Genomic DNA, 10,059 nt, shown 5'->3' on the forward strand with positions numbered 1-10,059 from the left:
TTGGAAGGCCGAAGGCCTAATTGTGTTATACTTTCTAATGTGTCCTGAAGGTGGGGAGAACCACTTCTATTCCAAATGCGAGACGGCCCGACAGTGGTGGCAAGGCATTGGCTGAACTTAGCTTCCAGGTACGAAAACATCCTCTTGCTGCATGCTTTTGTCTGGACCTCTTGAACTTTGCTAGTAATTTTGCTTCCAACATATTTGCAGATTGGAGATTACTTGGATGTAGCTATTCTGTAGAGGAGCTGTCTGCTGTGTTTAGTATGCGGTATTCATGTTCTGGTTGCTCGTGATTAGTTAGACTTGCGGAAGGATTATCTGGATCATCTATTTGCGCTACCTTGATTCTCAGGCGGGTTTTGTTATTTGATCATTGTTGGGATAAAGGTGAATCTTTCTGGCATAATCTATGTTACTATGTGGAACCAGGGTATATTGTGTATGGGCCACTTAAGCTTGTGTTAGGCCTCTGGGCCGAGAAAATATCTTACTGTTATCAGGGGGGATGATTTTTCAAGACTATTGGTTTTGAGCATTTGCCAGGATAATTTTCCGGCATGTCAATTTCTGAAACTTGTTTCTTGTGCCTGTGGTTTCTTAACGAACAATGGGTGTGCAACTGAGATGGATGTGACAACCACCCAGTGTAGGCTATTCTGGTTTGGGTTTTCGGGACGTTAATGGTAGAATGGAGGTGGGGCAACAACTGTGGTAGTTTGGTTCTTCCTTTCTTTTCGTTAGTACATGTGAGAACATCATACTCCTATGAGTATTTGGTATGACCAGGAGGGCAAGTAATGCGGAGGTTTGAACCTCAAGTTCATTGAGTACTAAGCACTAAGCTAGGGATTAAGGGCATTGCTCCTGGGTCAAGTTGTAGTTGTGGCACTGGCGATGGGCGTGGTTGTAGATTGGAAGTTGCAAAAGGTTTTTTTTTAAAAGAAAAACTGAAAAAGTTCGAGGTTACAACAGGTCGATAATTGTTGATTAAGTAATCAAATACATTTGGTACAATAATTTTGACAACGATAATATGGCTGAAAGGGAGGATGTTGTTAGAAGAAAAAGTACTTTATGCAGTCGATAACCTCAAATATTTAGGATTAGTGAATGTGCATAAGTTGATTCGGTACGGGCTACTCTATAAAAAAATCTTGGGACAATTAAGTACACAAAACTGCCGAGTTGAGTTTTGTTCACTCTCCATTTAAGAATGTGAATATTACCCTCTTTTTTATTGGTTAAAATGGTGTGGATTCTATTACTAAAGTGATGTCATGTTTATCAAAAAGTATATTGCATGTTAAGCATGGTATCACTTTGTAGTGGATCCACATCATTTCAACCACAAAAAATGAGGGTAATGTTCACCCTCTTTTGAACAAAATTGCACTCCAAAACTTCATCTAAGGGCGTCCACTGTGTTAAAGTGCGGACTTTCCCTTTGCCGATCGAATTTCGATAATTCGAGCTGCTCAATGTAATTAGAACGTGATTTTAAGAGTTTCTATAAAAAAATTTCTTAGATGGAGCCTTTCCCAGTCATTTTTTGGCGATTTCTCGCGAACACTTTTAAAATCACGTTCTGAATATATTAAGCGGCTTGAATTATCAAAATTCGATCAGAAAAGAAATGTCCATACTTTGCTGAGTGCGAACGCTCTTGTAGAAAAGGGACTGATGAAGTGAATATGTTGTCGTTTTCTTTTTTGAAAGGCTTTTATGTTTGTCGTTTTCAACTACCCAAAAATTCAGGCCGTCGGCTGAAAACGAGAGGCGTGGCCGCGTGGGAAATACGACGTCACATTCGCAATTCTTTGAAGTTTGAACCATACTACTCCCAATTACTACTAGAACGAAAAAGAGAGAAAAATTTAACCCCAGAGCCAGAGCGAATAGTAACACATCACAAATCCAGACGTTCATTCATATCCTCTCTCTCTCTCTCTCTCTCTCTCTTACCTAGGGCACCATCTCCATCTCTATCCCCCTCTCTCTCTCTCTCTCTCTCTCTCTCTCTCTCTCTCTCTCTCTCTCACACACACACGCTCACGCACATTGCTTCTCCTCGTCGCAAACCACATGTTCTCGACATTTTTCCATCTAATGCCCTCGTGATTCAGGCAAAATCTCTCTCTCTCTCTCACATCATGCGCATTCTTCTATTCACGCAATTGATCATGTTTCTAAAAGCTCTGGTTCTTCGTTTGCAGGCGCACGGAGAGGCAATGGCATCCAAGAGGGGACAGAGGAACAGAGGCGGGGGCGGATCTCGCTCCTCGATTTTGGTTCTCGTATTCTTCTCCCTCCTCGGGACTCTTATTTTCTTCGTTGGACGAGGACTCTCCACTTCTACTTCGATTGGTCAGTATTTCAATTCATACGCACAGATTCTTGATTTTTTTTTTTCCGCCCCGATCTGATTCAGCATGATATGGCTTGGTTGTCAAACTGCTTTTGGGCCTCGTCAACATTAAAGTTCGGCCTTAATTCACTATTGTGACATTGAATTTTCTCCGCCGTAGTTTTGAGTGTGGTATTATTTTGGTGCTACTGGTTAGGTTATGTTTGCGTTTGCATATAGGGCTTGAAAGTTATTTTGTTGGGATTCTCGTAACTACTTGTGCGGTTGACAGTCTTTTCTAACCTTATGAGAGTGAGTGTATTGTTGTTTTTATTATTTTGCTGGGAACAAGAGCGGGGGAGAACGAGAAAAAGAAAAGAGGACAAAAACACTACAAAGAAGCAAGAAAGACAGCCAACTCCTCATCTAAAGCTTTGGCCACCAACTCTGGAAGTTCTTCCTCACTTAGTGATCCTTCGAATTCCATCGGAAAAGCCCAAGCAGCCAGTTCATGAGTACTTTGATTTGCACTTGGAGTATAACCGAACACTACGAAGGCATATCCAAAACAAGCAGCCTAATATCCTTAACAAAGTGGCTATCTGACAGGCAGCCGAATATCCTTAACCAAAGGGGCTATCTGCCACTAGAGATCCTCTTTTGCATTCTGGCTCTGGCAAGCTTTAACTACTTTGAGGGCATCCCCTTTGTTAGACTTTGTCTCATATCGCTCATCTAAGCCACCAAGCTTGGTTAATATAATCTAGAGGTTATTCCACCTATTGCCAATTGGTTTTAGGTTGGAACTCTCTAAGAAATCTAGCACCCTTCAAAAGTAGCATTTGACCATTGATCTTCAAGCGCCCGAATAACTGCCATACGAGCAGCTTCTACCTTGGCTGAGGCGGCAAGAGTATGCTACACCCGCTCTAGTTTTAGCCTGTAGAACCTTTCCGGAGTTATGTGAGCTAGGGTAGCAATAACCATTTTATCATTCTTACACGCAGCATCAAACTGAATTTTAGTGGTTAATATACGACAAAACCTTATATTGCTTTTTGATAAGTACTACCACTTATAATTGTGGTTTCTCCAAAACTGTGGGATTTTCTGTCGTGAAAGACTTGACGAATACCTTCCAGACACAAACCGTGCACGGTGCGTTTAGTGGTGTGCTGTTCATTTCGCATGAAAGTAAGCTTTGATTCTTGTATTTGTACAGTTCTGGTTCCATGGTTTCTAAAGGATTTTTGAATACTGCCTGATCATGAGTTCTGTTCATTTATTGATGGAAACCTAAGCCATAATGTTAACAATTAACAACTGGAACAGAGCATCTGGTAATTGTGGTGTGTATAAATGATAACAATTTTATAATTTGAAACAGGGAAATGACACAAAATAAGATATTCATTCCAACATTCAAGCACTCAGAAGTTGATGTTTCACTATCATGCTTTTGCTATGTATATGAGAATTTATCTGAGTTCAACATGGCTCAATGAATGCGCTTGGTTCATTTCCTTCACTATATAGGTCTAATATGTGCTTGTTTGTGGTCCATTTCATTCTCTTTGAGTTCTAACAGGCGCGTGGTTAATATTCTAACTATGGCTCAACGAATTTCTTTTATAAGTTGTGATTATTTACTTGTTTAAAGCAAAATGATGACATGTCGTATGTTTTAGGATACCAATGCATGAGCTTGTGGCTGCAATGGTGTTTTCAAATACCAGTTTATCATGTAAATCTTTGGATGGGAATCGAATCAAGCACAACCTTTTTTTGATATCTATTTTATTCTGTTATTCTCCTTATACTTCAGTTGGTTTCCTTCTTTATTATATCTCATGGTTGTGGATCTATATTGTCCTTCTGCAGGTCGAAATAATGCTTTAACTGGTTCAAATAAAGAGGTATTTCATCTACTAATTGTATACTTGTTCGCAATTCCGTGCTGCTTTCCTTACTGAGTTTAAAATGCTGAATGTGCAGGATGTAGATTGGAGAGAGAGGTTTGCTGCACAACACCTAAAGTCCCTTTTCTCGAAAGAGGCAAGTTCGATTTGATGGTTTGGGCTATCCAGTTCTAGTGCTCCAGCATTCTCAGCTTTTACTTTGTAGTTGTAGTTTCTCACTATTTTTCTTCTCGTCTGGTGGTGCACTGATTAAGCAAATATATTTCAGGTGATTGATGTCATCACAGCCAGCACAAATGATTTGGGACCTCTGAGCCTTGATTTTTTCAGAAAGAATAATTTTTCTGCTTCTTGGAAAGTTGTTGGAAAAGAAACCGCGGTTGAGAGTAATGCCACTTCTGTTGAGGTCAGGATGACTATCAGCTTTCGGTTTGAGTTTTGTGTTTCTGCTTTTTTCGACCTTTTATGATGAAAAGCCTATCAACTTACAGTCATTGACATCATGTGTTCTGTTTGGTTATTTTGCTTACAGAAAAATCAAATAGCTGCAATCATCAAGAAAGAACCCCCTGAAGGGAAACAGGATGATTCTTCAGGTAATAACATAGTTCTTGTGGCTTTTGGTCCCTTAACTGCTTAGCCTAAACGAATTGTGCATTGACAAATAGACATATTTCCTTTCAGAGAATCATTCTCACTTTGTTGATACACCTGCGAAATCAGCAAGAAGGGTATGCTCTAGTTATTTTAGTTCCTTTGCATCATTGATAGCATACTTAACACTCAGGTTGTTGTCTGCATATCTCTGCTGTTTCTTAACTGCAATATGTTATTTGAGTTTGTATTCTCTTCTGTTTGATCTTATTTTGCAGCAATTGAGGGATAAAAGACGTGAAAAGCGCGCAGCTGACTTGCTTAAACAAGATGATGAAGTAATTGTAAAGCTTGAAAATGCAGCCATTGAACGTTCTAAATCAGTTGACTCAGCAGTTCTGGGAAAGTACAGTATATGGAGGAAAGAGAATGAAAATGAGAACCCTGATACAACAGTACGCTTGATGCGTGATCAAATAATTATGGCGAGGGTGTATATAAGCATCGCAAGTATGAAAAACAAACATGACTTGGCCCAAGAACTACAGAATCGGCTCAAAGAAAGTCAACGTGCTTTAGGGGAGGCAACTGCAGATGCGGACCTTCCTCGCAGGTAATAGGAGAAAGATGGTATTGTCCATTAATTTTCTTTTCTTTTTCCATGATGCTCTCAGAAAGTTTTGCCATTGGAATAGCGGCACCCTCCTATACCTCCGAAAATTGACGAACTCGAGGGATGTTATGCCGTGGAACCATGTTCTCAAACCAAAGCCGGAAGGCATTAGAGAGGGCAAGCCTAGAGACCGATTCAATTTCTGTGCTCGTTACCTTGCTTCCTTCATTCAAAATCTAGAGCACCATTAATGCACATAATATCTACAGATTTAAGGTTTCTGAAATTTTGTTTACTTGTGACCAAAAAATATGTCCATTACAGTGCACCCGAGAAAATCAAAGCTCTGGGCCAACTGCTCCCAAAAGCTAGAGAGCAACTGTTTGATTGCAAACTCGTTACGGGAAAGCTGAGAGCAATGCTTCAAACAGCTGATGAGCAAGTTAGGAGCTTGAAGAAGCAGAGCACATTCCTGAGCCAGTTAGCTGCCAAAACTATTCCAAATGGAATTCACTGCTTATCTATGCGCTTAACCATAGATTACTATCTCCTTCCATTTGAGAAAAGAAGGTTTCCGAAGAGTGAGAATCTGGAAAATCCAGAACTTTACCATTATGCACTCTTCTCTGATAATGTATTGGCTGCATCAGTTGTTGTCAATTCGACCATCAGGAATGCTAAGGTGAGGACCCTGTACCATATTGTATGTGGTTTCTCTTTGTTTGAGTTTCATTACCAGCAGTGACTTCCCAGGGAGCAGATGTTTATACGTTAATTTTCTTCCTGAGCAACGAGTGTATTCACATATCTTGGTATAAGTGAAACTCTTGATGATAAGTCGGCATCTCGTAATGATAAACGCAGGGAATGATGCAATTGTAGAATTTTTTGCAATTCACGTTGTGAAAGAAAATGAGAATCATTGAAAGTTGCTTGATAATCCATATTGTTGGCAGTGAAACTGATAAACCACATTGGTGCCCTCTTTCACTGTTGAATATCATTAAGAATGGTCCATGTCTTGCTTCAATGGTTAAAAAGTCATGGTTTTGGATATAGGCTCTGCTCCAAATTTTACTTTTTTATTTTCCTTTACTAACTTAAGTTTGCCACTTGGCTGTGCAGGAGCCCGAGAAGCATGTATTTCATCTTGTCACTGACAAACTGAACTTTGGAGCTATGAATATGTGGTTTCTGTTGAACCCTCCTGGAAAAGCCACCATCCATGTTGAAAACGTCGACGAATTTAAGTGGCTCAACTCATCTTACTGTCCAGTTCTTAGACAGCTAGAGAGTGCTTCCATGAAGGAGTATTATTTCAAGGCAGATCATCCCACTACACTTTCTGCTGGCTCTTCTAATCTCAAGTATAGGAATCCCAAGTACCTTTCAATGCTCAACCACCTCAGGTTTTATCTCCCTGAGGTTTATCCCAAATTGGATAAGATCCTTTTTCTTGATGACGACATTGTAGTCCAGAAGGACTTGACAGGATTGTGGTCAGTGGATCTTCATGGAAAAGTGAATGGTGCTGTGGAAACCTGTGGCGAGAGCTTTCATCGTTTCGACAAGTATCTTAACTTTTCTAATCCTCATATTGCTAGAAACTTTGCTCCGAATGCATGTGGGTGGGCATACGGGATGAACATTTTTGATCTCAAGGAATGGAAACGGAAAGATATTACCGGCATATATCACAAGTGGCAGAATATGGTTAGTTGCGCAAACCATTTCTTTTCAGGCTTTTTGTATTCTTCTTGTATTTGTCACCTATGCCTCTTGGAGCACACAAAAATCTTACAGATTGCTAATTGTCTCAGCGATTATTTGGTTTCTTTTAGTACTTTCTCTTTAAGCCGTGGTTGGAGTTGGGATTTGTGGAGGGAAACCATAATGAATGGGAAATAACATTGCTTAATCATTTTCCCGGTACTCGAAATAAAACATTTTTTTGAAACCTTTTTTGGTTAAGCTGGTAGATGTAAGTTTTTTGTTTCGTTTCGTTCCTCCGTTGTGAATTAAACGCGACAATTCTGATGAATTTGAAGCGAACTGTGTCTGTTTGTTGATTCACAGGATGATATGTCACAGATCGACCTGCCGTCGATGCAAAAGTGGTTGAGACTCCAGTTACTCGGAGTTTCCCATTGATGGAGGCATTCTCACATCCTATTGCCTTGGGTAACAGGGTTCCTGCCATTACCATTTGGGATTGGCCATGAGAATTACATTCACTTTCAAAATCACGTTCGAAATGAGAAAATAAACTGCCATTTTTCAGATAGTTCAGTTTCTTTAACGAAAAATGAATAATCAATTTCCGTCATTCCATTTTCCTCTTCCTTATAAAATCTAGGATCCAACAGATCCTTATAAAATCTAAGATCCAACAGATCCTATCTTCTGTTTACCCCCATAAAAAGGGTAAAAAAGGGTAAACATATCTCATCTTGTACTGAAATGAGAATAATACTTATACGGATGCTTGTTTTGTCAAGTTTTTGTTGTTTTTTTGTTTAAGTGAACTTGTCACCTAGGGGACATGACCCAGGATTATAGTTTCATTCCCTCTAATGGAGAGAGAGTCGTGTTTGAATATCTCTACCTTAACTGAATTAAAAAGAACTATTCACTTTTTTTCCTATGGTAACCTATAGTCTGCATAGGGAAAAGCATTTGTCCGATGTTTTGAGCTAGTATTTATTTATCTCTGTTTTTGTGGTGGTGTTAGAATGAAGATAGAGTTCTGTGGAAGCTTGGAACTTTGCCTCCAGGACTGATAACGTTTTATGGACTAATGCATCCGCTTGAGAAGTCGTGGCATGTGCTTGGTCTGGGTTATAATCCAAGCATTGACAGATTAGAAATTGAGCGTGCAGCTGTTATACACTACAATGGAAACATGAAACCATGGCTGGAATTGGCTATGACAAAGTACCGGTCATACTGGACCAAGTATATCAAGTTTGATCACCCCTACATTCGGAGCTGTAAACTGAGTGAGTGAGTTGAGGGTGGATTACTTAGGTACAGTAAATTGCTCTTCCTCCACTCTCCTTCCCTTGCCTGGTGTTTCATCTGTCCAATTCGATGCTTACTTCAGTTCAATTTAGTTTAGGACGAAGGGAGGGGTTCTACCTATTATGTGCCGTTTCCCCATACCCTAATCCTCAATTGTTTATTCTTGTGTGATTGAAATTTATTTCTTTTCGTCACCCCCTCCCTCTGGGGTTAGTTTAGCTGTTTGACCTGTAACAATTGTCTCCTGACGTTGCTTCTCAAGCTGTCTGGTTTGGACTGGAGAATTGAACCTTATAGATTTCAATGGAATATGATTTGTGTATTCTTTGAATGGCAGCTCTCATTTTTGTGATATTTAATGTGCATCGACATGGATTTCTTATGTAGTTGGATTAGCTTTTTAGTTATGTTGGTTGGTCCTGTCACTGTTTGCCTGTTCTTTCTTTCGTTCGTCAATGCTTTTTAACAGATTTTGTGAATGAGTGAAGGTACTTTAGCTGTTTTCTTTAATACACATCGCAATTCTATTTCCAGACTCTCTCGAGCATTGCGCATTTTATTTGGTTGTGCTTGCTGGTTCATGTTATTTCAGGTTTCATCGGATGCATTGTTATGTGGAGGATTTCATTAATCTTTCAGCAATTTATAATATCGTTGTGTGGTAATCATATTAGTGCTTTGAAAATATTTGTGCAAGCAATGTCAGAAGGAAGAGCAATTCTTTTTTCTGAAAAGAAGTTTCACGGTGAATAGTTCGAGGTGCTCTGTATTGTAGTGAACCCCGTAAAATTTCAGTTAAATTTTAGTTGATCTGTCTAATCTACTCTTTTAACGCTTGGTTTTGACATTTCGATTATCTTGGTTTAACAATCCGTATGTAATCATATATGTGCGAATTGTTTCTTCAGTATGGTAGAACGTACTTATATACAGATAGATACACGAGCGCTGTTCCTGCATTTTCCAATTTGTCCACTTGGGTTTTCCATTTCTCGTGTCTCAAACAAAGTCAATGATGTCAACTTCTCTTATGTGGCGGGCAAGAATGAGTTAATTTGTAGTATTGCATGTTTTACTGCTTACATTCCAGGTTTTTTGTTTCTTGGTCACATTTTGGAAGAAACTAATGGAGTACTACGATTCAAATCCTACCCAACTCATCAAGAAGGGTATGAAAATCTTCGCCGTATGTGTTGAACTCAAATTCACTGCACCTAAGTGCATCAACACAACTGTTAGACCAAGTGCTCTGCTTATATATTCTAGCTAGGACCGACGTTCTGAATCGCGCTTCTGCTCATGAATTGCCGTAATAGGCGAAAAACTGATTTCTTTTTGCTGCTTGTTATGAAAAAGAGCTGCTCAAGCATCCTTTCCGGCCGCCTAATGTTTTGGTCCATTAACTGAAGTTGCAGTTGTTACCAAAGGGTTGTTTGATAATCCAAATTTAACACTTAAAATTGAATGAATTAAGTTGATAACTGAGTTACTTAATTTTGACTGAACTCATGTCCTTGCATTCAATTATTTCCTCATCCATCACTACCCTCCACACTGCCGCAACT

General features: G+C 39.5%; 2 protein-coding genes and 1 non-coding gene across 5 annotated transcripts in view; 2 read left to right on the forward strand and 1 right to left on the reverse strand.

Moving 5' to 3' along the window:
- Positions 1-576, forward strand: part of LOC131334157 (histone deacetylase complex subunit SAP18) — a 40,371-nt gene extending 39,795 nt beyond the window's left edge. For 2 of the 3 annotated variants that reach the window (XM_058369045.1, XM_058369044.1), the window contains one exon: positions 51-576. In XM_058369045.1, the coding sequence (XP_058225028.1) occupies positions 51-296 (246 nt within the window). In that variant the 3' untranslated portion in view covers positions 297-576. The remainder of the gene's footprint in view (positions 1-50) is intronic. The other variant, XM_058369047.1, reaches the window with a different exon arrangement.
- Positions 577-1,988: 1,412 nt separating this feature from the next.
- Positions 1,989-8,825, forward strand: LOC131334152 (polygalacturonate 4-alpha-galacturonosyltransferase). Its single transcript, XM_058369039.1, has 11 exons — positions 1,989-2,126; positions 2,217-2,367; positions 4,229-4,263; positions 4,343-4,402; positions 4,535-4,672; positions 4,799-4,862; positions 4,951-4,997; positions 5,139-5,473; positions 5,798-6,155; positions 6,599-7,186; positions 8,205-8,825. Exons 2-11 carry the CDS (start codon positions 2,232-2,234, stop codon positions 8,478-8,480), a joined length of 2,037 nt encoding a protein of 678 aa, XP_058225022.1. The 5' UTR covers positions 1,989-2,126; positions 2,217-2,231; the 3' UTR covers positions 8,481-8,825.
- LOC131334957 (small nucleolar RNA snoR100) lies at positions 5,598-5,704 on the reverse strand. The gene has a single exon (XR_009202357.1). It is a non-coding gene; the product is annotated as a small nucleolar RNA snoR100 (small nucleolar RNA).
- Positions 8,826-10,059: the final 1,234 nt, after the last annotated feature.

This window comes from Rhododendron vialii, chromosome 7a (assembly GCF_030253575.1).
Source record: "Rhododendron vialii isolate Sample 1 chromosome 7a, ASM3025357v1".
NCBI lineage: Eukaryota > Viridiplantae > Streptophyta > Magnoliopsida > Ericales > Ericaceae > Rhododendron > Rhododendron vialii.

What these genes read in the sequence shown, in the direction of transcription:
- LOC131334152 (XM_058369039.1), top strand. Translation starts at nt 2,232, where the DNA reads ATGGCATCCAAGAGGGGACAGAGGAACAGAGGCGGGGGCGGATCTCGC. An exon ending in TAACTGGTTCAAATAAAGAG is followed by an intron (nt 4,264 to 4,342) that starts GTATTTCATCTA and finishes CTGAATGTGCAG; the next exon opens with GATGTAGATTGGAGAGAGAG. An exon ending in CTGCGAAATCAGCAAGAAGG is followed by an intron (nt 4,998 to 5,138) that starts GTATGCTCTAGT and finishes CTTATTTTGCAG; the next exon opens with CAATTGAGGGATAAAAGACG.